Here is a 26,611-nt window from a genome sequence, read left to right on the forward strand (position 1 = left end):
TAGTTCCGTTGTTTTTGAAATTACATAGCAGTTTCGTTTGTGCATCATTATTCGTTAATGAAGTTTTTCATAAAGTTTTCAATAAAGTTTGATTTTGCGTGTTTGTTTTTTCTTTTTTTTTTATTATTTTTTTAGATAGTACATGTTAGTACATATGTCGTGTCATCACAGTTTCATCGTGATTTCATCTTGGGCCGGGTGTAGAACGTGAATTCGGCACATGCGCCAGCATTTTGTAATTATGACCCCCAGACGGCGCGCCGGCCGTGTAATCTGATACCCATTTTCGTTCCATTATAAAATTCTAATTAGTCGCGCGGGATTTATGCCATCTGTAAGAGGACGTCCGTGGTCCATAAAGATCCTTATCTGGCCACCCATCTCCGAATCTGCTTTAACTGGTTGTATCCGAGACACACCATGCGAAGTCGAAAGCCACGCGATGACGTGCCGCGGCAGAGCTTTTCGAAATGAGGAAGGGGTTACACGTTTATAATCGGATTATGTCTATCGAATTAAATTCAACGGTTATTTATATTGAGATTATTGCCGCGATAACTCTTTGTTTTTCGATTTGGATGTCGAAATTTTCCTTACATCGCTCGTTATCTGTTTAAATCTTCAAATTTATGTACGCACGCGCAATCCATTAATGCATTAGTAATAGGTAATGATGCGTAAAATAAAGCCGATTAGTAAACAGATAGATAAATCATATGTAGGGACAATTTATAATAAAATTGAAATTGAAATAAATTCTTGTAAATTAAAACTGTATTACGTTAAAGTTAATTTAATAAAACTTAAATTTATAGAATTTTTTAAATTAAATGTTTAATTAATTAATAGTCGAAAAACGTAAAATAGATAAGTTGCATTATTTAATATTAATGAACTGAGAAAACGAAGTCGAAATATTAGCAAACAAATGTTGCTTCACAAATGTTTCTTTCGATATTTATTACTTGGTTAATTTTATTGCTGATTAAATTACGAAATACATTTTTGTTAAATATATCTCTCTTTTTTCTTATTAACTGACTTATTTGCTAAAAACAAAATTTTATTTCGCCGTATTTAAATCAAGATTTATTTCAGCGAAATAAATTTATAAACAAATAAATATTTGAGTATTTTTTCTCAATGTACAATTGCTACGTTTCTATTCGATAATAGATAATTAGTATGGATCGAAATAACAAAGATGTTCTGCTCGAAAATGAAAAACAATCGCGATTGCAATAAATTCTTACAATTAGGTAAAAAGAGACACGATCAATGAAATGTAACTCTTTTAACACACCCGGGGAGAATGAACAGAGGAGCGAATAAGAAGATGGCGAAGAAACCTCTCAAGGTCAGTTTGACCCTCCTCGATAATCGGCTTAGGGCGCCTTAACAATTTCATATAGGTATAGGAATATAAATATGTGTATGCTCGTGAGACTGACCCGATAAGTCGAATTTATGACGCACCGAAGAGAGCTTCGCCTTCATCTCTTTTATTCAGTCTCTCTTTCTCGCGCTTTCCTCTACCTCGGAGCATTTGGGCCGTGATAATCTAGATGGACGCAACCGCTCCCTATTTCCAAAATCAGTTTCCTTCTCCCACACGACACAATTATGCGAGTCCATGCGGTATCTTCAGGAGTGCATCACGATCAGTGAGCTTGACTTTTTAGTCTGAGAAATGCTTTAGTAGTGGAAGCGCCAACTTCGTAAATCACACAGACACGTTATGCGAATTTTATGTACAATGATCTTCAGGTTGGGATCAAAATTAAGAATACAGATAAATATAAGAAACTGGCTCTTCTTTGCGTTCACGATTAAATAAGACTTACCCTAAATAATAAATAGTAAGTTATATTTGTTATATATGAAGAAACATATTATAAATGCAAAAAAAATAATTTTCAATTTTTTTTTTAAATATTACTTAAAGAAACTTATTATAGTATTAGATTTTTCTGCATTATTCTCAATAATTGAAGTAATATACTAAGAAAAATAATTTAAATACGTTGGTTGTGCGAATCAATCATTTATGGAGTAGAATCGAATCGAATCTCTTTGATTCGAATATGAATCAAATTTGAATTAAATTTTTTCAGATTTGCATTAAGTACATGTTAATTAAAACATAGGTAATAAAGTATTGCAATTTTTAATAGAGAAAATTAGTAGCAAGAATTTTAAAACAGCAAGTAAAGAACATTAAAATAAGATATAAACGCGCGCACATTTTCGATTGGCTCTATAAAACTTAATTATATTCAGTAGACATTTCTGTCACTAAAAAATCATGATGATTTAACTCAATATAAATTTAGTATTATTATTAAAAATTTTTGTATATTTAACAGGAAAGAGAGAATTGATATGATGCTCATTTAATTTGTAAAAGAATTTTTATCCGTTCTGTAATTGACGTACTAGCAGAATTTACCAAATTTCCAATTTATACAAACAAGTCTTATTCCAATGTAGTGTCAAAAATTAAATTAACTAACGATATGAAATTGGTATCAATGTTTATCTTCAACGGAAGGTTAAAATTGAATTTAAACTAGCACGAAATACGTTGTATGCAACGCAAATTTTTCAAAGACCGCGTTTCATGTGCAACGACGTAGGATATCCTGCCAATGGAAAATAAACGAATTGTTAGTTGGCTATTGTTTTGACATGCGTTCTGCCGTAAATACTTTTAGAAGGGAATACCCGGGCATGTTTCGCACAAAGTCGGGACACCATCCAGAACGCTGCGTTTACCTTTCAATTGCATTTCGCGCTGCACGATTCTTAAAAGGATACAACCACCAGTCTATGGTTACTGTGCGTTTGCAATGGATTAATTAAGTGACTCGTGCCACGACAGAGAGACTTTGTGATGGAACAGTATATGGCAGATTGGTAGATGCAATTACACGGATGAGAAACGTAAGATAAAAAATACAAGAAATAGCAGACGATTAAATCGTCTGAACAATTTGAAAAGAATATTAATTAACATGCGATTATGAGAAGAAGTAATAATTATATTCATTAATCAAAGGGAACTGTATGATTTAATTCTTACTAAAATAAATAAATGTAATGAAGTATTCTTTCATTTTAATGAGGCTTCAATTTTTTTAATAATTCTGGAAGTACGATCAATTCTATTCAAATTGCTTTTGTATCGCGAAAATCACATTTGATATGATATATTTTAAAGTATTCAATATGAAGCGAGCTTTTTAAACGCTCTAAGACCGAAGAAGAATTTGAAAACGAACGGCACACATAATGAGGAGTTTCTCTTCTAATTTTTTACCAAGATATGCGCTCGCTTCTGAATGCAATCGTAATTAACCGCTTTTCAACGTCCCCTCGCATGAAAAATACGAGCGTGCATAAGCAAGTGGGCGAGAGGAACATGTCACGTTTCTTTCGAGCCTTCTCTCCTTTCGTGGTCCTTACGGAGCGCCGGTCTGTCGACCACGACGAGCAGCGAAAAATTGTCAAAGGCTGCGTCTGAATTTCATTATGCAAAACGATTATTTGGAAACTGACGTTGAATTTGATTAACGAAGTAATCAGGATATTGAGAACGCGATTTCTTCAGTGATTTGCATGCACTATGCAAATTGTTTTTATAGCTTGAGGAGACGAGTACAATTCCTTTTCGGATAGATTTTTCTCTTTCGCTGTCTGACACAGAAAAAAAATTATTAGTATCAAATCAACAATTTATTATTTCATACAGAAGCAAGAATATAAAATCTTCTTGGAAGAATTTGTAATCTTAAACAGATCTAATTTACTTACATAAAGAAAATTTTTTAAATATTATTTCTCTGAATTATTTAGAATGAAATCTCATTTAGAGTAAAATTTCACTCTAAAAAAGTAAAAATCCGACCAGTCGGTTGGATTTCCATTCTAAAGAATTTAGAGAGATAAATTCTTCCAAGATTTTATATTCTTGCTTATATATGAAACAATGAATTGTTGATTTGATACTAATTTTTTGCTGTGTATACAATAGAAAACATTTTGTGTTAAAAATGGTCATTGTTATAATTTTTGTATTGCATTTTTTACATATCCAAGTGTTAATGCGATTGTATTACTTGCATATTTTGTATTAAATGAATTTCAACATTTCTTATTTAAATATCACAATTTATAGGTAAATAAACAGATAACATAAAAATTTAGAATTTTGAAACGTAAACTCTACGATAAATGAATAAAATGTACGTGTCAATATAAATGTTAATTTTACTAAAGAAATATGCTTTCACATTGTTTCCAAATTATGTTAAATTACAATTATGTTGCATTATATTCTTTGTATCTTTTGATATTTGTGACATTTTCTAACATACTTGTCTTGTGTTAAATTGAACTTTGGGTGGGCCATTTGTGGAATATGTGAAATGTGTTAAATTAAAATTTTTTTGTATAAACTATATAATTTATTTAAAATATTTTAGAGAGAAAAAATAAGGAACAAATTATGTCTCGCGTATTAGAAAGGACGCATTTTGCGGCACGATAATTCATTCTAAAATGAGGAAGTCTTTCTCTATTTCTATTCCCTTTTTAATCGGATACTTGTGGCATTGTGTGGAGCCGCTTCACAATTCTAACTTGAAGAAGTAAATACTATCAAATTTTAAAAAGAGAAAAAACGACTTTGGTGTCGCTTGCCGATACAGTCAATCCCAAAGAACGAAGAGCTGTCGAAAGCAGGTTTGGAATTTCATTATGTAAAACGAGCTTTGGCAGAGCGGCGCCTGCGATCGTTTATACCGATTGGATTTTAATCCGGAGACAGGAATATCGATTATTTCTTTTACAGCTTCAACGTCGCGAAAAATCTGCTCTGTGCCCACGTAGAAAATAAGGAATTTCATAAATATCTATTCGCAGCATATTTGTCGATGATGTTGACGACTCAATGCATATTTAATGCAAAAAATACTTAATCCCTCGTCGCGACGGGGAGAAAGAGAAAGAAATAACGAGGGAGAAAGAGAGATGAGAGAAAAGAAAGGTAAATGAGAATGCCAAGGGTAAACTTTCCAACGTCATTGACCACGGCTGATTACTCAGTCTGGACGTCGCGAGCGAGAGACACATCCAGCTGGATTCCGAAGTACGAGACTATCCAGGAATGCACACCAACGTACGATCGTTCACGCACCAAGGTCGATCGATCGACGCGACGATAACAGTATCACGGGGAGAGACGAAGAACCGTTCAAGGTTCTCGAGGTGTCTCCTCCGTGAAAGCGGTGTGTCTGTCGCGATAAGGAGGAATCCTCTCCAAAAGAGGAACGCGACGATCGTTCGTGCTGCCATCGAAGGATTTAATCTGAAGGAGATTATCGCTAAGCGGCGCGCGATCGCGTCGCTTTTACGATTTAAGCTCGTAATATAAAGCCGAGCTTCTCGCAACTTATCGACTAAATCTCCCGGATGGAAATCTCGAAGGAAGCTGCATAAACCGACGTTAGCGAACGCACCATCTGAGAACGTCGGCAGATAGGATGATGAGGGGGATAATCTTAAAGAGAAAACTTTACTAGTTTTTACTTCAATTTGAGAGAAGTTTGTCAAAATCGAATTTGTGACGTTTATCATAGCAGTTTGTGAGGAACAATTTACCTGTTGCGTGAAACATTTCATGTAACTATACCCTTGAAAAACGTTTGAAAGGTTTAAAAAAACATTTATATTATTACGAATTGGTATTTAATAATATTTAACAATATTTGTCTGGGTGGAAAAAAATTTAGGCTTATGCTAAACAATCACTAATAAAGATATCAAGTATTTAATATAATAATGATATTAGAGACAAATTATATAATCAAATACTAATTTTCTAAATTAAAAAAAAATCTATTTATATAAAAAATAAATATCTTACTTTTTCAGAATTTTTATTAAATGTATTTAATCTTTGCAATTAAATTTTAAATAATTAGTAATTGGGAATTAGGTTAATGAGAGTCAGCGCGGATAAAAGTGCGCAATCGTATTATAATATTATACGAATTATTTATTTATCTTCGAATTACAAACGAACATTTCGACTCGTTTTGGGGTCATTTTCAGCGTAGAAATATACGCTGAAAGAGTAAACGATTTTGATGACGGCTAGAATTGTTTACTGTGTTCATTTGTAATTCGTAGATAAATAAATAATTTGTATAATATTAACACGATTACGCACTTTTACCCGCGCTAACTCTCGTTAACCTAATTCTCAATTACTAATTTCAAATTTTGAGAGTCCTGATTTAATTTCAGTTATTTTTAAATTTTAAATCAAAAGACGCGATAGCATCTTGCACGAAATATATCTTTTCTAAAATATATCCTTTTTTATCTGGCTTCTCGCATCTTCTTTTACAGTTTCATTGACATTTTAATTGCCAAAGATTTTGTAAACTTTAATTTTATATGTTTGCTCGCTGCTATTAAACGTCAAGTTATTAGCGTTATCATATTACTAATGAAAATAAAGAGGAAGCTTAAGCACACCGTTGTGAATTCAACGGTGCTCTGGGATAACATTGAGGATGATGGTTCCGCAGGACTAAATCCATAGCCTCGATAGTAGAAGCACGACGGGGCCATTTGCACTTCCGCGAAACGGATTAATCTTGAAGACGTTGTCGAAGGGACCGGTTCACGCTTTCACGACATCAATAGCATGAATGGGGGAGACCCTGAACCGAGCCGGAAGCGCAAGATGTTATGGCAGACGACGCGAAAGAGTGGTATTATGGCAATTGATGACTTCGTAAAGTGTTGTACGATTTAACGTCATATTTCTATTTTATTTTGCATGATATCGCACTTTCTATTATGTTCTACAGAAAGTAAGACTCTGACAGATGTTCTATATGAAACTTGATACCTTTGTTAGCGATCGTTTAGTATAAGCCTTGTATTTTTACAAATTTATATTAAATCCTGCAAATTTGCTACCTGCATTTTTGCTACCCACCTAGATAAATATTGTTAAATATTATTAAATATAAATTTGTAATATTATAAATGTTTTTTTTTAATTAAAAAAAATTTTTTTGAAACGTTAGTAATTAAAGAATGTGTTCAAACAAAATTCTAAAAAATATTTACTTTCGAAAAATCTTTAATGTTAAATACGTGGAACTAATTATTTACAAAATATTTTATATTTTTTTAGTTTGGATCACCTTTTATTGTTAATTTTTATACAATCTCCCATTTCAAACGTACAAATAAATAAAATAAAAATTTATATATTCTTGTACTTTCTATGATAAAACGAACAAATCACGCGATGAGTCTATCATTCGCTAACGGTACAATTAATTCCTTGGCACTAGACTTCATCCATTTATCGCGAAGATGGATCAGATGGAGCTTCACACGCGGGTTATTGGTACGTCAACGAAAGTTTTATTGATTAAAATAACATCACTATTATAGGTTGCGGACATGAGATAACCTTTCCAACACAGCATTTCCATGAATGTCGGTATGCTAATCGCTAGAGCAGGGAACGAAGCAGCCGAGGAGCGGAATGACTTGAAGAGCCGGCGAGCTCGCTTGCTCGTCTCTCTGAAGTCTCATTTTAGCGGATACTCGTGATCCGACCGGCTCCGTCTCGCTGGAGGGCGGCGGGAAAATTACATTACGAAAAAGCAGGGATGAAAGAAAATACGATTACGTGTAGGTTTTCAATGCGAAACGCGCGGAAAGCTGCGCCTTAAATATAAAGTTACGTCTTTCGAAAAAAAAAAAATTAGAGACAGTTATAGGGTTGGTTAATGTCGAATGAATCTGAAACATTTGTGAGACTTAGTGCGCGGTTGCATTAGAGATAAATGTAACAATCCGTAGAATACAAATGTCAAGATAAACGTTCTTTATTTTCTAGACGAGAATTCTTCACGAAAAAAAAGCGACTTGTAAGCTAGTTGAGTAGAAATATTTAAAAAATACTAGTAACGCAAAAAGCATTTGCAAACCTTTGAAAACGTGAACTGCTAATGTGTTTCAATAAACTGATTATTGTGTCAGTAACTGGTGATATTTCATCAATTAATTATTTCATCAGTTTACTGCATCAGTAACTAGTGATATTTCCGAAAAAAAAACATCACCCAGCGAATGAAAATAAATTCTAATAAATTAAAAATTGCAATTTATTTTAACTTATTCGATTTTGCACTTTCAAGTTCCGCAGTATTTTTGGATTCGAATGGACTCAAATGGATTGAAAGATGACGTGCGCTATTCATCATTTTAAATTTAGCAAACGAAAATAAATTTAAATGAATTAAAAATTGCAATTTATTTTAATCCGAATTCGCGTTTTAGAGTCCCGGAGTATTTTTGGATTCAAATGAACTCAAATGGATTGAAATGTGCAATTCGCCACTGTGAACTCGAATGGATTCACGTCCCATGATACTATTTTTGGATTCAAATGAATTGAAGTAAGAAATGAGCTTTTCATTATTTTGAATTTGAGTAGATTCATGCGCGATTATATTATTTTTGGATTCAAATGGATTCGAAAAATTTGAAGCGTCAATTTGAAAATATCGAAATGAATTTATTTCTAATTATTTCTAACTTCAATTCACTTTCATTTGCTGAGCAGTTACTGATGTAATAATTAATTTATTGAAACATTTTATCAATTTTTTTTTTTCTAAACTAATTCGACTGCTACAATAGTCCATCATTCGTATGAATCCAAATGCTCCAAATGCAACGAGCGTGATCTCAGATTCGAAGATTCAAAAGGTATTCGTAGGTGAACAAGAAGCAACGTGAGCGAATGTTGATGTGGAACGAGCAGAACGGTTGACCGTGCCGGACATTACTGTATGTATGGCCCGGCTCGTTACAACAAGTGGAACCATTAGAGATCGCGCAGTGCGATTTCTCTGAAGCGGAACGGCCGTACACAACCGACGAGGCGGAAGACGATAGTTCACGTTAATAGTTTCCAAAATCGACCCGCGCGGCGTGACGCGTCCGGCGCGGGCGCGCTGGCAAAATGTAAAATGACCATGATTTACGGGCCTCTCGCGCACTTTCCTCTACCTATATGGTGTCTCGGAGAGTCATGTTTATATTAGCTGGTGATAAGTGACACGCCGGTATGCCCGCTCATTTTGCAGGCGTAAACGTGAGTTACGGCGCTTCGCCGTGCTTCCTGAGCGCACGCCGATCATTCGCGCACTGACCTTTCGAGAACGTATCTGAATACCGGCCACCCTAGATACTTATCGTGGCCGTACACGCACCGGGAACGAGCCCCATTCTGAGTTCCGAGCAGGCTTGTTGCATGAGAGACGGAAATAAAGGGAGAGAGAGAGAGAGAGAGTCATGCACGAATGATTAAAGATGATTATTCCGTGTATTGTTTTAATTTTTTCGATACGGCGCATAGTCGAACTATGTACGTAGAAAAATATTTGGTAAAGAAATGCGTGTCGAGTTTCAGTTCTCATAAACTTTCCTTTATGATTTATTTTGTAAACTTGTTATTTATCTAACAAAGCGGTAGATGGTGGTAACTCGTTTTGCGGAATATACAATGTTCGCTAGATAATTGGCAATGGAACATTTATTAGCTATTGTTGTCAAAGTTTTTCATTGTAAATCATTGAATGAACATTACATTTTACAAAACGATTTGTTTCTGCTATTGTTTAATTAGACAAATAAAAAAATTAAAGGAATTATTAAGGAAAGTTTACAAGAACTGAAATTATTATATCTTGGCTTGTTTATCTCCATAAATACAATAAAAGGTATGAAATATAATTCTAATTGTGATTTAATTTTAATGAAACATATTAAAAATCGCTGCATTAAAGAATAAGAGAACTATAATAAACGAAATTAAAACCCAACATTTATAAGAAATTAAATTCAAATATATAATACATTAATAATAAACAAAAATAATAAAAATGTAAAAAATTAATAACAAAAAGTAAACAAAAATAATCTATTAAGTTACAAAATACTTGTTTCGATTATATGTGAATAAACATTTAATTTTAGCTCTTTTTACGTTTTGATCCAGTGTGGTGTGTCGCATGTCGTTGATTTTCAATTTTTAGAGAAAACATCGATGACTCTATAACAGTGAAATGCAGCATATAAGACAAATCATACTGAAGTATGCATTTATTATTTATGCGGTTTTATATGTTGTGTGAATGCAATCGAGAATATATTTATCTAAATAATTTTTTAAGACACTGAAAGTAATTATTAAGTGAAAACCTTTTCTTTATTTAACAGTAATATGAATTATTACTCACGACAAACGTGTTAACAATAGAAATCTTATTCCGGCGGCAGCAACGAGAAAGAATAAGAGTATAGTTTAAGTTGACAGACAATTCTGAATAGACTCTTAATCCTGGATTAGATTCCGCGTGAAAACGGCGCAAGCGGCACAGCTCCTGTACCGCCAACGCGATAATCCGACAATTCTCGTTTCCGATTCTGGCGATCAGGTTAACGTAGAATATTCACCAGAATAGCGAGCCCCTAGAATAGCTGTCTAAAGATAGGGAGAGATCTATTGTACGCGGACATCATATAGCTGTTTTCTTCGTTCTCCCTCCGCTTAACATGGATTTCACCGCGCAGCCATGCGCATGCAGTGTCTTTTCCAGCTTAGATCTTACCAGTGAGCCAGAGATAGGAGACAAACGAATTGGTTTCTTAGCATTACAATCTAAAGGAATATGCCAAGAGATGGCGAATGAGATATGAGACACTTGCGTGCCAGTGAAGGATTGTCAAGAGAAATTGTAGTCGTTATTAATGCAAATTCTACATGTAGAATGTCTTACAACAAACGCGTCTTCGTGTACTTCTTTTTCCTATAATTCTAACATTTTTAGAATTTAAATTGTACCATTCAAAGTTACGAAAAATAGATTAAATTATACTATACTATACTGTACTGTACAGGAGCAAACAATACAATGTAATAAATCTATTGCAAAATAAACATATATATAATGACATTAATTTCTTACTTGAAAAATGTTCATAGGTAAGTACACATAAAAAGATTAATTAAAAAGATAAAATTGACAGTGTCGAAATAATTAATAATCAAAAAACATGTAGCAGTTGTAAACATTCATCAAGGTATATTCGTAACAGTGTATTTACAATCGAAATTGTATTTGATCGCAATTATGTCCACATTTTGAAATTATTATAATATAAATCTTACATAGAAATACGGATAAGATTAAAATTGTATTAGGCACAAAAGTTAATGTAAAACAAAGTTTTAATTCATTATTAAACATATACGAAAATAAAATTATTAAGCAAAAGTGTAAAATTAATTTAATTTAATTTTTTATTTTTATTATAGTAAACTTTAAGGGCAAAATTATATTTGAGTCTATTTTGATTGCTACACTTAGTCGTTTCTAAATGTCCGAAGATTCGTAAAAGACAGAACCTCATAAGACAGAATGATATTATCACTCTGTTATGAAGTCGTTTTTAAGAATCTTCCTTACATGTTCATAGAATCTTTTTTTCATAAAATAAGTCAAGGGATATTTCTTTAAATTCTTTTACATTTATTTAGGGATCACCTCATTTATATGTATAAGAAAAATTAGAACATTACAGCGTTTATGTTTTTTTTTTCTACGTTTCGTTCCTATTCTACTAAAATCATTATCAAACCAATGTAACATTAACTTTACAGAATCGCGTGCAAGAAGTATCTTTCAGGTACTTGTCTTACGTAATTTGTTGTGTAACAAGATAATAATATGTGGTACTAAAAAACATAGTTGACGACCTTATTTAACGAGTATTATATTTAATTGTCCAACTTTCAAACAACCTTTATTTCATCATTGCATGTTTATTCTTAGAACTGCGAAGATTGCTCAAGGCTTTTCTTTAATATAGAAATCACAAATCATTAAATCTATTTGCTTTGCACGACTATAATCTATTAAAATACGATTATTAAATTAATCCTTATTTATTTTTACACATGTATACGTATTTCATTAAAAATATATCAAACATATGAGAAAATCAATACGAATCTTGCCTAATAATTTTTAGGTGAATTTTTATCACATTCAGCTCACGTGAACTGCACGCTGCATATTCGCTGTATTTTAAAACGTTATACAAATATTTAAATATTGTAGAAAGTAAAAATATTTTATTAACGTAACACAATATAATTTTTAATAATATTTTAATAACGTAACAATATAATTTTTAATATAATGCAGACCTAAATTAAAATTTGCAATTCGAGGTTCTATTCTCAGCTATGGACTCTTCTTCCACAGACATTTATTTTGAGCTTGACTGTGAAAATTATAACGTAATGATACTAAAACTTGAATAATATTCAAGTTGATCGAGACTGTCTAATAATAAAGTTGCGTTAGGTCGCGATTCGTACATGTAAATTAGCTGCGGAAGCAAAAACAGGTGGCACTAATTTTGTGAAAAGTTAGTTTCCAGCGCGCAATACCGTTGCAATAACGGTGACGATCGATTTTACAATGGTATATCCAAGAATCCTAGCTCGAACGATTTCCACGCGGTATCGTGACTGCCGCGCGATTGCCGCTTTCATCTCCGACGTCCGGCGTCTCGCGGCGAGAGTTGCATAACGAATTTATAGGTAACGAAAGGGCCGGTAACGAGGGAACAAACGACTCCTTGTCTCCGGAGACAAGTCGCGCGGATACGAAACAACCGTTACGGCGATTTAGGTGTCGAAAGTCGGACGTCGTTTCCAACCAACGTCAGCCGCGGAGACGGCGGCAATTCATATACCCGGCGGCGACGACGGCGGTCGTCGCAACAAGAAACGCGGTAATCCTTGAACCACGCCGCCGTGATGCCTCTAATCACTGTTTATGACATTTCTAATGACAACGCCGCGTGACCAATAAACCGTGTCGCGGCCTCTCCGTGACACACGTCCGCGGAATTGTAATCTGGCACTGCCGATCGAACTGGCTCGCGCACGTTCGCGGTTGATTAAGCCATTCGTCGCGCAGTTCAAGTTAAACGGTGCTAAATGATAAGATCTGGTGGATAACGAGAGGATAAGACATTTTTTTCAAAATTTTGATAATGTGGTTTCTTTACGATTTCTTTATCGAAAATGTTTCCTTTTTTTCTAACTCTTGTAAACAAACTGGAAGATATTCTCATTCCTTCCAGATCGGTTTATTGGCTGACAGTAATTGTCTCTCATTTACGGAATTATTAAAAAATTATAATTTTATTATTTAAAAAAGACCCGGTACGATATGTAGATATAAAATTATTCCTAAGTTCACTGTTAAATTCGAATTGTCCAGTTTGAGTTATTTTTTAATTATTCCTATTTAGAAATAATTAAATACGTTTATTTAAATCAAACAATGGTGTTATACAATTTAACTCAAAAAATATATTAATTTTGCTTAAATTTAGTTTATCTATTAGAAGCGTACACAACATACATTTATTATCACCGTTTTGAAAATAAATAATTCAACCACAGAAATGGGTTGATTAAATGCAATTGTTTAATCACACATTTTATGTTAAAACAATAAATTTCGACACATATAAAACTTAAACATAACAAAATTGTTATTCAACTCCAAGGATTAGTTTAAATTTGATCCTTTGACATTTAACAAAGCTGTATTCGCCTTGCTAACGAATAGCTAAATAAAATACATGAGCATCGTCAGCATTAGCTTGCACGAAATATTGGCGAGTCCAATTTAAGTCAAACGCTAATCATGAAGATATGTATCCGCAGCAATAAAATTTTTATTGGGCGATTGTATTTTAATTGCGCGCCATGAATCTAAGCAACGGGCTCGCTCGAGAACGATCGAACAAGCGATTCGCGTCAATGTGCTGTGCCGACGACAGTGTCGACGATTAAGAATTATGTGAATCGTGTCCCCCGTTAATTTTCGTGGACCGTCCCGCGAAGCAGATGGTAATTTATGCTGGGAACGGAAATTTAAACGAGACGTTGCCTCGTACATACACCACCGGCGATACAATTAGCTCTCGGCGAGCGAGTTGTGAAAGGGGATAAGGATCAACTTTGTCCCATGGCTACTCATCAACTCTGGAAAACAATGAAACGTCAGTCTCATTTAATTAATATACTTTAATCGGCGAATCTCAACGTAAAATAATTAGGATTCCTTAATTGCGTTATTTTTGTTTCATTTCGCGTTGTCATTTTAGTGATAGATTGAGGTGCATTGTTTTTAAAATACCAGAATCACGAATCCATAATTCATGCGCCTCAATCTATATCGTTAGAATGACTGCGCAAAGTGAACCGAAAATAATACCACGAAATTTATCATTCGAGTTAAATTGTTAATTCAACAAATTCTACGTTTTCCTCTGAACGCGCTCGAAAATAATTTAAATCCGTTGAGATATTTACATTTTAATCGTCGCATGTTTCGCATTTTGAATAATGAGATTCGTTTTGCGCACATTACTGTTAATTTCAGCCCTTTGTGCATGACATAAGTTTTTCGTTGCTCGGTATTATCAACACACGATACGATTTACGAGAAGGATATATGACTACAATTGATTACACATGGTTGTCGTAAATCACGCGGGTTATTATTTTACGATGAGCGTAATTTTGTTGCGATTATTGGTTGTAAATTGCAGCCGGCGACGCGCGACTCTCGAGAGACGGAATGTTAATGCTCGTATAATTATGATAACATGTACCATGGTTTTATGTTGCTCCTTTTATCTTCACAAGTTATTTGCGTTTTATGATTTGCACAGGAAAACCACGCGCAGAGAAGGTGTCATTCCCGTAGTATTCAAGTAATACCTGTTATCTTCAATATGTAATAATAAATCAATTTTATTTATTACTTCCCTTTTGTCCTGCAATTTTCGGGATATTAATTGTTAAGCTCAAGGTATAATAACTGCACCAGCAGTGACATCACCCTCAATTTTCAATAAACCCTTGATATAAATTAAAGAGAAATTAATGGCCTTCATTTGAGAAAGTGGAAACTCGTAAAGATAATCGTATTGTTGTTTATTCATGTGCCTATGCTAAGTATCCCGGATAACCTAACTAAACGTGCGGTCGCGTGAGTATTTATTAGCTCTTCTCTCTAGCTTCAAAAAAAAATTTATTCTCATCAGTTCTCAAGGGAGGCTTAAGGTATACTTTCTTGAAAGTATACCTCGATGGCAATCCATTTGTCGAGGCGCGTTTGATTGATTTTATAAATCCTCCGAAATGACCTATGAAGATTCTCTCCGTCCTACGTGTGGCAATCGCGGAGGGCTCTTTAATATCTCGCACGCGCATACCTTACGCAAGATTAGGCCGTAAACTTGGGATAAGACTGGAATGCATTCATCTCGATGCCACAGTCTTCTTTTACGATACACTGTAAAAAGATTTGGTAAATTTTACATGTAATAGATGTAAAAATTACACCAATAGTCTCGTAAATATAAAAAAAGTCATGTAATTTTATAGAATTTATGTAGTTCCACAAAATATATCTAGATTTGCTTTTATCGAGTAAATATATCTCATTTTATATGGAAAACGTATATGACAGAATATTTTAAATATTATATGTATTATTCAAACTTTTTTACATAATATAACAATATCCCATACAATCGCTGTGTAATGCGATCAGCATTCACCGTGCGTCAAAACTCTGCTTAGTTTCACTGCAGGCACAGTAGTCATTCTCTTATTTAAAAAGTATAATAATAATCATTATTTGAATTATAATAATAAACTGCAAGACGCATTGTTACGTCATTTCTATAATTTTCCATACATAGTGTAAATTTACTTCTGCAATCTGCTTAATTACAAATTACAAAATTAATTTTATTCTTTTATGCTGCAAATTTACAGAACGCGTGAAATTTTACATCTATTATAGTGGGTAATTTTGAGAAAGTTTTTTTGCAGTGTGTATAATACACATCACATACGTGCAATCTGTCCTACTATCAAATTTATTTTTAATGAAATTTTTAATATATGTTAAAATTAATTTCTCTCACAGAGGAAATTTCAATGCGTGTCATCATCCTTTGCAACTTTTTCATGTATAATATTTTTGTAATCAACTCGCAAATTAAAATTCTGTGCACAAATTTGTTTAAATCTGATAAAAGAATAATTCCACCGTCTATCTGCATCACTGAAATTTAGTTTATGAAAATCTTTTATTTTTATTTATAATTATAAAATTTATTGATTTTTCTTGATACTTTTTCTATAGAAAAAATTTTAAATTAATTAAGACAGAATTTTAAGCAAAAATTTAATTTAATTTGATAAAAATGGGACACACTGTACGTCTGATTTTATTAATTATATATTTTACGCAAGATATTTCTCAATTATTCACATTTCTCGATACTTATCGTCTGATAAAATGATAAAATTTTCAATTAAATGAGATACAAGCACAAACGAGTTGAACATAATTATGATAATATGTTTTGGCGATTTGATCTTAAATGATTAAATTCGAAAAATCAGTTTTTTAATTCCTATAATTAAGGTCGTCCAAAAATTTCGCTTATTTTCAATTTGCTGATAATCGCGTGCACTTCCGCTGCATTAGTATACTCCTCGTGTCTCGCTCGTGGGAATGAACCGCTTTTATCCCGCTCAAGATCTTCCGTTTATCGAGTTGCAGTCAATGGCCAAGGTCCTTTTATAGGCGCCATGTAAAGTCGGCGTTTTATCTTAATTTCAGGTAGCGGATCGTCACGCCTGTTTGGCTATCTCCATCATTTTCCGGGTCGCCTATCTACGTTGTTTCTTAATAGAATGAGCATATCTCTAAGGCACGGAACGGCATAACAAGATATGCAGTCGACAGTAAATTCGAACACTATGCACTAATGCGAGCGGATTGACGCGAGCGGATCTGACACGGCCAACTTGATTAAAGTTCTCATTCATCCGATCTCTAGTTATGCTTTGACGTGACATTTTCTCCATTAATTAATTAGTCATACCATTTATATGAATTAAATAATTTTTATATTGAAAACTCTATAAGTATATAAGATATCTCATTTTAATTTATACGCTTAATTAAAAAAAGCTAACGATCTATTTAAAGAAAATAAAGATTAAAATCTTAGGGATATCTCCAGTTAGAGAAAATGTTTTCCTATAAACAAACAGTTAAGGAGATAATCGCGTAGAAAGATTATAATAGGTCACCTTGTATAGATATATACAGTTATGTCAACTTTCACACGCTCGATGGAGTTGGACAATAATTTCTCGTATTCAAAAGTATACCAATAATGATATTTAAGACATGATAGTATCGTGATAAATTAATAAATTTTTTTAACTAAATTGAGTTAAAGTTGATGTTATTTATAATTAATTGACTCACATTAAAAGTTATTTCAATAAAAAATTAACTCGGTTAATTTGCATTATTCTAAATAACAAAACAATTATAATATAAATTATGAAATAATTTTTCTATTTTTTTCATAATTTAAGTTTATGTGAAATATAGAAGAAATATTGTTTTTTATATATAGACTATCAAGTATATATAGACTAGATTCTATTACTTTCGTTGCATGATTAAGAAAGAAATAAAAAAAAAAAAAAAATGAAGAACTCGAATTTATCTGTTAAATTTCACCTAAATTTATGTTTGCTTCAAATTGTGCGTGGCCAGATTATACTCTCAGGTAAAAGCCCACCTTCCAAAAATTTCAATTTTATGCTATGTTGGGGTATCGCGTAAGTGCCATGAATAAAGAAATTGTACAAAATTACTCTTTAAATAACATTCATATATTTTCGAATACGAGAAATTATTGTCCAACTTCATCTAGTATGTGAAAGTTGACATAACTGTATCTAATATATCTAAACAGGGTAACCTCTTATAATTTTTCTATGCGACTATCTCCTTAACTGTTCGTTTATACTAAGATATAGGGAGGTTTTTTTCTATTACAGATAGAAATATCCCTGAGATTTCAACTTTTATTTTCTTTATACAGATTGATAGCTTTTTAAATAAAATGTATAGATTAAAATAAAATATCTTACATATTTATAAAATTGTCAATTTAAAAATTATTTAATTTTATTAAAATTCTCAATGTATAAAATTCTCTTCAATACTAATCTTCAAATATTTTTGGCTGATAGAATCTCTAAAAAATATATAAAATATAATATAGGGATAAATGTAACACAAACATAGATAATATAATATAAATAAATTTTTAGAAAGAATTTTACACAGCGTGTATTTGTTCACTAATAAATTGAAATAAACGTAAATTATTATCAAGCAAAAAAAAACTGAACCGATAAACTTGAATTTTTTTATTTTTCTTTCTGATCTTGCAACTAAAGTAGGATGGGTGAGTTTGGATACCCAAATTACGAATTGTGCTATCATAAATCAGGATCGGTATTGATTGCATAAATTGGTGATAAGATATTGAAATGTCGGACACCTGATGTTAATTTTTTATTAACTTATGTGACTGACAATAATATAATCGTACAATTTTATATTTTGACTTTTTATATTTTCATAAAAGGTTTACTGTAGAATAGTTTACATTATTATTGTATATATAAGGTATCCGATAATCGCTTCTAAATTTTGCAAAATGGCACAAAGTTTTTCGGTGAGAATTTTGCAATTCTCCCCTGCGTCCATTTTCAATTTTCTCACAAATCCATTTCAACAAAGTTACGCTTGGTTCCGTTAACTAACGCCTGTTTGTTGCATTTACAGCGTGTGACTGTCATCCTATCGGAGCTTCTGGAAAGACCTGTAACCAGAGCAGCGGCCAGTGTCCCTGCAAAGACGGCGTAACCGGTATTACTTGCAACAGATGCGCCAGAGGCTACCAACAGAGCAGATCGCATATTGCGCCTTGCATCAGTAAGTACACGCCCACGCGTGCGTTCACCGTGCTTGATACCCGGTTTCATTGCCGCGTTCACCTTTTATTTCGATTTCGTTTCCGCCGGCGCTCGTCACCCCCCTCGAGCAACCGAGCTCGTTTTGTACGAGCTACGCCAGGCACGCCGGCACAACGGGGAAGACGAAGATTCCGACTGCAGAGATAATAAGAGAAATGCATCTTTCCGTAAGATAATGTTGTAATGAATTCAGACAAATTTTGAGAAACGATAGATCGTCGTAGGAAGCGGATTTTGTGCGAATTTCTTACATTTCTGGAAACCGTCTGGATTCTATCGCAATATTTCAGAAACTTACTGGGAGCGCGAACTACGGGGGACGACTAAAAAAAAAAAAAAAATGCAAGAGAAAAGTATCGCAAGTCTTCAGACGTCGACGCGATTTATCGTTATCGGTATATTCGCGTGCACTCCGCGCTACAAAAACGCGCAACGTTGTTTGACCGGCAAGAGAGTGCAAAAAGTCTCTCGCCAAGCCGATTTCACTTCACGTTCGATCTTTCAGCTCGCTACCAGGGTGGCAAGAAGGTCGGGGAAAATAAAAAAAAGGAGACACCGGAGCCGCTCGACCACACCCGTACTGCCCTCGAGAATGATCGATCGATCGATCGGGAGGAACACGCGACGATCTCGACGCCGGATCTCCTCGCGCTTGTCCAATTAGGCGAAATTTGCGAAAACGTGTGTGCGACCATCGGATCGGGGCCCACCCTCCGCTTCCGCCGCCGCGGACGGCTTTTAGTTTCAAATCGAGTTTCAATCAAGAACCTGTGTTCGTGTCACGAAAGATTACATCGTTGCCCGCCTCTGAGTACCTCGAAGACACGGCGCTTGGGAATTTCATCACGCGTAAAAGCCTCACGCGATAAATATAAGACGAATTAAAATAATACCGCGGTTGTTTGCGCTGCGAGCGAAGCACTCGGATTCCGTGGTCTTGCCTCCAATTAAAAATATCACGGATATAAAGTAACGAGCGTTTTTAAAATGTGCTCAAGAGGATCCTCCATTAGAGGATCTTCCCTTAATCTGTTTGTTAATAATTTACATGGTTCCGGGAAGAGTAAATACTTTTCGTAATTTCTGCGCAAGAGAGAGTAACAATTATCGATCCGGCCGCGAAGTTCTTGGCACGAACACCTGCGGGATTAACTCAGCCTTCCCATTCAGGCTCGTTCCTATCATTTATCTCGCGTATTTCTGCAGAGATACCCAGGGTCGTGCAGACGCAGGGCACGGCTGGCGAGGAGAGCGGCGAGCATGAGGACGACGACGACGAGCGTGGATACGATGGACGAGCTGGTAAGTAAGTGCAAAGTAAACTCAGGAGGTGCGTTATACACTGAGCAAATGAACAACGAACAGCGTACGCGAATCTTCAGACGTTCATTTTGTTCATGCGTTTTCGCTCGAGTTGGCACCGTGCCTTCGCTGCCTTCGGCTAGATTTCGCGTATTCGTTGCATACCTTCTACGGATTCAATTACATGTGGCTTTGTGAAGTGGAGTGCAGCTATTGGCCGTATCACGTGGCCTTTTCAAGTGGATAGAATTAAATTATTCACTTAATTGTAATTAGTAATTAATTAATAGTATCTTGCAAAGTGGAAGCTGTAAAAAATATTCCTTCAGAGAAATTTTCGCGTTTTGCGAAATCTTTCTTGATTATCTTTCTCTTTAAATAATAAATTTTAAGATGCGCTTTTCCGAAGGATGCATTAATTATTGTAACTGTGATAATTTAGAAGAATATAGAACCACTGCACCAATCAGTGAACAAATAAAAAATGGAGCAACTTAATGCAGTGACATTTTTTGAGCACAAAGTAATATTTCAATCAGGTCTGTCTGAAAACTAAAACTAAGGAATATCAATTAATTTGCAATTTATTATTGTGAAATCTTACTAAATTATTTTCAGATCTGTATTTCAATAAAATTGTTCTTTCTGTGTACAAGTATTAAAATTTCCAACTATTATGTATATGTATATCTTTTACACACATATCCCTTTAATCGCAACTTTAATCGCAATAAATCGTTTTGGTTCGTGACAAGTTTGTTCAGTGTATACGCACTTCCACACGCGACTATGTTTACGTTTAAATATGCTTCCAACTACTTGGCATTCCGAGCATTATACTATGATGCCACGTCTAGTGACACACTGGGCGATATAAAAATCACTGGCGAACGACGGAACGTAAGAATATAAGATGAATGGGTGAGCAAGGAAGAAGTAATAACATCTCGTGTCTCGAGAGGCAAGCAATGTTAACGTAGGTCGGCATTCTAATGTCACGTATTCAACACTAAATGTCCTTGTCCTATTCTGACAAAGGAATTTTGTGAAGTGTCAAATTCTAACTTTAATAAAATTTTGTGTGTGTACACACACACACACACACACACACACACACACACACACACAGACACAAAATCATTCTTAATGTGAAGCAGTTTTCAGGTTTTTTTTGTTATATCACCAAAACCATTCAAGATATCAGAAAACGTTCTGTACAAAAGTTTTCCAATAATATTACCTCTATTCATCCACGTCAATAATATAAAACAAATATTTATATAAATAACTACCTTATTTTAAAAAAGTATTTTGCATATTTTTAAATAAAATATTTTAAAAATAATTATTTTACTTCATATGAAATTCCACCCAAAAATTTATTTACGTTTATATTGTGTTATTCATATGTTACATTTTATTCCCTAGTGTGATACAATAATAATAAATGTAATTGTTTCTGTCAATTATAATAAAATACTTTGTATATTTTTTTAAATATAACAATTATTTATGTCTGACTTGATTTAGAGTGTGAAAATTGACATAACAATATATATTATACCTAGATATAATACATATTATATATATATATATATATACGTCATAAACAATGTATGCTATAATAACAGCATATGTTATAATAATATCAATTTTTCTCTCACCTCTATTATCAATTACAATGTAATTAGTAGTTGGCGGTCAACCGCACATGTATGAGATATAAGTGAATAAGAAATGCTGTGAAGAAGAGAGTGTATTGCATTTATTTTTTAGATACTCTCTATCAGTTGAAAAAACTGCAGAGTATTATTAAATAAAATTTAATTTTGAAAATTTTAATTATATATTTATATTTAATGAAATTAAATATTTTCTAAATTGAAAACTATTTAATATACTTTATTTTAATCTGTACGTTTACCTAAAAAAGACTGATTTATTTATAAAAAATAAAAGTTAAAAGTTAAAATTTTAGGGATATTTTTACTTTAAATAAAACGTCTCGCTAAAAACAAATAGTTGAGTAGATAACCACATAGAAAGATTGTAATAGGTATATGTATGTACTGTTATGTTTACATCTTGTAAATGAATCCTATTATGTCAACTTTCACACACTAGATGGAGTTGGATAATAAATTTCTCGTATTTGAAAATACACGAATAATGGTATTTTAAAGGTAGCTTGGTACGATATCTTTCTCATATAACATCTATCATAATTATATTATTAAATTATAAATAACTTTAAGTATGTTCTGCTATTAAATATCTCAACTTCTTATTTTTGGAAGGTGGGAATTTACAGAGATTGTATTTTACTCACCCACAAGTTGAAATAAACATAAATTATCAGGCAAAAAGTAATTCCGATAAACTTAAGTTTATTTTCAAAATAATAAGAAATAGCCGAGATTAGCCGAGCTAATATACATCGCACTTTCTCTCTAGTATATATATTAAAAATTAGAAAAATTACAAATTGATAAAATGAAGTTATGAAATCGAAACGTTTTGATTTTAAATGCAGTCATTCTCAGTGTGCTGATTGAAATAATTATCACAAGTAATGAACGTTGGAACAAAATTCAAATGCAAATTTAAAGTTATCGTACGTAGAGATAGTAATAATATTGCCAGAACAATATTTGGATATAAAAAGACAGTGTAGTACATGTTAAAGTATGATAATATGAGTGAGTCTCTAAGATTTTTAAAAGGTAATTTTCTTCGGACAGACAGAATAATTTTCAAAATTACTGTGTCTGTCCAATATCCGATGTTTTAGTACCTTACTATCAATTTGTAACACCGATCCTGATTTATGACAGCACAATTCGAAATTTTGGCATCCAGGAAATCTCATCTATGCCACTTTAATTGCATAGTCAAGAAGAAATCTAAAAAATGAAAAAGTCGTTCTTATTGGTTCAGTCTCTTTCGCTTAGATAAGAATTTGTTTATTTCAATTTACTCGTAGACAGATATACGTAAAATTCGTTTTGTTACAAAACAATGAAAATATATGTTACGATATCAAAATATTCTAAAATTAATTTACATGCACTTTTCAAGGTAAGTGCAACTATGAGAAATTTGCACTTTGTAATTGAGAGTTATTATAAACAAAATAGAAACAACTAAACAGTGAGTATTTGTTATATTTTAAAATAGGTTGCTAATGATACTCTTCAAATGCAATCCACGTTCTCGTTGCATTAGTATTTCATATCTGTATCATTTTCATGACTTTAAGAATTAAACATTACTTTTCGAAAAAAACTGAAAAGCAAATATATTATACAAAATTCTACGATATTTTATTCAGTATTATTAGAAACATGTCCAAAGTAAAGTGAAAAATTCTTATCGAAATAAAAAATAAAGCTCTTACTCGAAAGTTTTTGACTTTACGAGTAGCATCAATATCGAAGTTACATGTCGATATGTTGAAGAGAAGATAGAGCTTCTATTTCGTAACTTTATAGTAATATCTTCGCGAGAAATCGTCAGCAAAAAGATTTAGAATTTGTCTTCGAAATTTGAGTTTGTAATGACAAACTGCTGAACTTTCGACACGCACCGCATCCGAGTAGACTTACGATCGAGACTGAGTCTGCGCGTGCTCGCGTTATTATTTCCGCAAATTTAACAGAGATCAGGGTGGAAGGAAGTCGATCTGGATACGAGCTTCGTCGCCACGTGGTAGAACGGAATGCGGACCGCTATATTAATTTAAGCCGACAGAGTGAGCAAGAGGGAGAAAGAGGGTTGGCAACGTCTAGCCGCTCGGTCGCAGCCTCTCAACCACCCCTAATGGCTTAATTAAAACTACCCTTGCTTGCGGCCCGTCCGTTTACTACGGCATTTTCACTCGCGTAGACGATGCACGATTTTCAGCGGCGAGCTGTTCTTAATCGCTCGAACAAGTGAGCGAATCCTTTGCTTCAGATGTCGATCAATCTCGATAAATTTGGTTCCCAAGACTCGCGATATTTTCTCAAATATTGAAATCGAACAGAGAAAGCAATACGGAACTCACGAATTTTTATATCGATGCGTATAAAATATACTTTACTCAAGCTTCTAAACAATAACAGAAGATTGGCGAAACTCCCTTAAAAATTCGACTGATGTACTTATACAGTTTTTATGGGATTTAAGATCTATATTTAAGATCTATATCATGAGTTGCTCTATTACATTCTGGATGTTCAACACTATAGTATTTTTGTTATTTACGTTCATAGAAAAATCATGATATAGTTATTTTGTAACTAATTTAAGAACTAGTAGAACTATTACAAGTGGAGATAAAAAATTATTTGGAATTGATTATAGACGGGGGCACAAATTTTTGAACATAAGTGTCTTCTAATGTATTTATTAATATTCCTTATTTAAAAGAATTATAATGAGGCAAACAATTATGAATAAATATATATATATAAAAGAAAAGGAAATTATACTTTGTTATGATATAAAAACTTAAAAATATTTTTCAAATTAAAAATTTTTGAATTATAAACCTTTATACGAAAACTAGTGCAATTTCGGCAACCTTATCTTATATATCTAATTTCTATCCAAACAACTTAGTTTTGCATTGTAAACTTGTAAACTTACTTTACTTATAAAAAAAACATTTACATTTTAATCTATTTTTTTTAATTCTAGTGTGCATAAAAATATATATATTTAGATGTCTTATTTAAAAATTACACAGTACCTGATAAAACTAAAAATTTATTATAAGCTTTAAATTCTATTTTAATATATTATGAGGAGTTGCTCGGAATGAATGTTTAAAAAGTATCAGTATTAAAGATACGTATATTTAAGGAGAAGGAAAAATTAAATACTAGCTTAAACCCTAGATGCCGTCGACGTACACTAACGTAGTTACTGTTCTGGAACTTTAACGAGATAGCTTAATCTCCTAATTTAGTGTCCTCCCCATCTGACACTGTCTTAAAGACGTTACAGAGAGTATCTTTCGATCTTATATTAAAAAAAAAATGGTTTCTACCTACGTTTAAAACTGGTTTAATTTGCATTCAAATTAGTTTCTTATGTCACTGATTGTAGCTCTTAGATAAAAATGTAGAGTTCGAAATAATACATTCCTTGACCAAAATATGAAAAATTTTGGATATAATTAGTTTTCCTGATTTAACTATTCTGGATTATTTTCAGATCAGAGTTAAAAAAATTTATTGATAAACATTTGTATGTAGATTATTTTCATCTTCTTTAAATATCCCTTATAATTTTTTTTTTTTTATATCTTATAATCGTATTAAATTTGTCGTTCGGAAAGATTTTAGCACCTCAATGTCACGATTATATAGAATTCAATGACGTAGAGTCCATTTGTATACAGTGCGATAGAAATCAGAGTAAACAGGCTTTCACTCGACAACGCTGTTACAATAATCAGATAAGATGTTGATTTTATACTTGTAAAACTGTAGTGACAATGCGTCTCGCGTTCATGGCGGATCGAGCGATTTTTCCAGGTTGAAAACTGGCGGCATGAAAAGCGAGAGGCTCTTGTAGTTGTCGTCCCTCTCAAGCTCTCTCGTTGCATCGAATGCACGCGTTTCTACCCACGCGTGCTCCATATGCAGAGCGCAGATTACGCCTCGACGCTCCCTGCATTTTGAACGCGAGTGAAATATTGACGCGCGAAGAGGCGCGATCTCGAGTTTGCACCCGGAGCCAAATACACCCCGCGGACGGTATGATACTAATTATCAGATATTGCGATCGCCGAGAAAATGATTCTTGTTTAAACAATCTTTGCTTTATGATCTTTGAATTGAAGATAAGAGCGTTTGATACAATTAAGAATTTATAGGCGACAATTTGTCTCTTTATCGTGAAGGCAAGCAACATTTTTCAGTATTGATATTGCATAAGCTCTAAGTTCGAAGATTAAGATGTTAAAAGAGATATTCATCACATAATTCGTAAATGTTCTTCATTCTCAACACTTTATTGCAAACCGTGTTAAGCTTAAATAAATTATTTGGATACAGATAACACAAATTGAACGTATCTTAGATAAAATAAAAATAATTTAATTTTAAATCTATCTAGATAAAAGATAAAATTATGTATCATTTTATCTAATTTTAAGCTTATGTCGCTATTGAGCAAAACAATTTAAAATATAAGAGAACAAAATATTTAAATATTTATTTTTAAATCGTTATCTCTTAAAAATAAGAATTTTTCGAA

The 26,611-nt window shown here is 33.1% G+C and overlaps 1 protein-coding gene across 1 annotated transcript in view; it reads left to right on the forward strand.

The window, feature by feature from the left end:
* LOC105200681 (netrin-1) overlaps positions 1-26,611 on the forward strand; it is a 309,346-nt gene that overhangs the window by 216,800 nt on the left and 65,935 nt on the right. The window contains 2 exon segments of the mRNA XM_026137706.2: positions 18,873-19,022; positions 20,270-20,365. Coding sequence (XP_025993491.2) covers positions 18,873-19,022; positions 20,270-20,365 — 246 coding nt within the window.

This window comes from Solenopsis invicta, chromosome 8 (assembly GCF_016802725.1).
Source record: "Solenopsis invicta isolate M01_SB chromosome 8, UNIL_Sinv_3.0, whole genome shotgun sequence".
NCBI classification, from domain to species: Eukaryota; Metazoa; Arthropoda; class Insecta; order Hymenoptera; family Formicidae; genus Solenopsis; species Solenopsis invicta.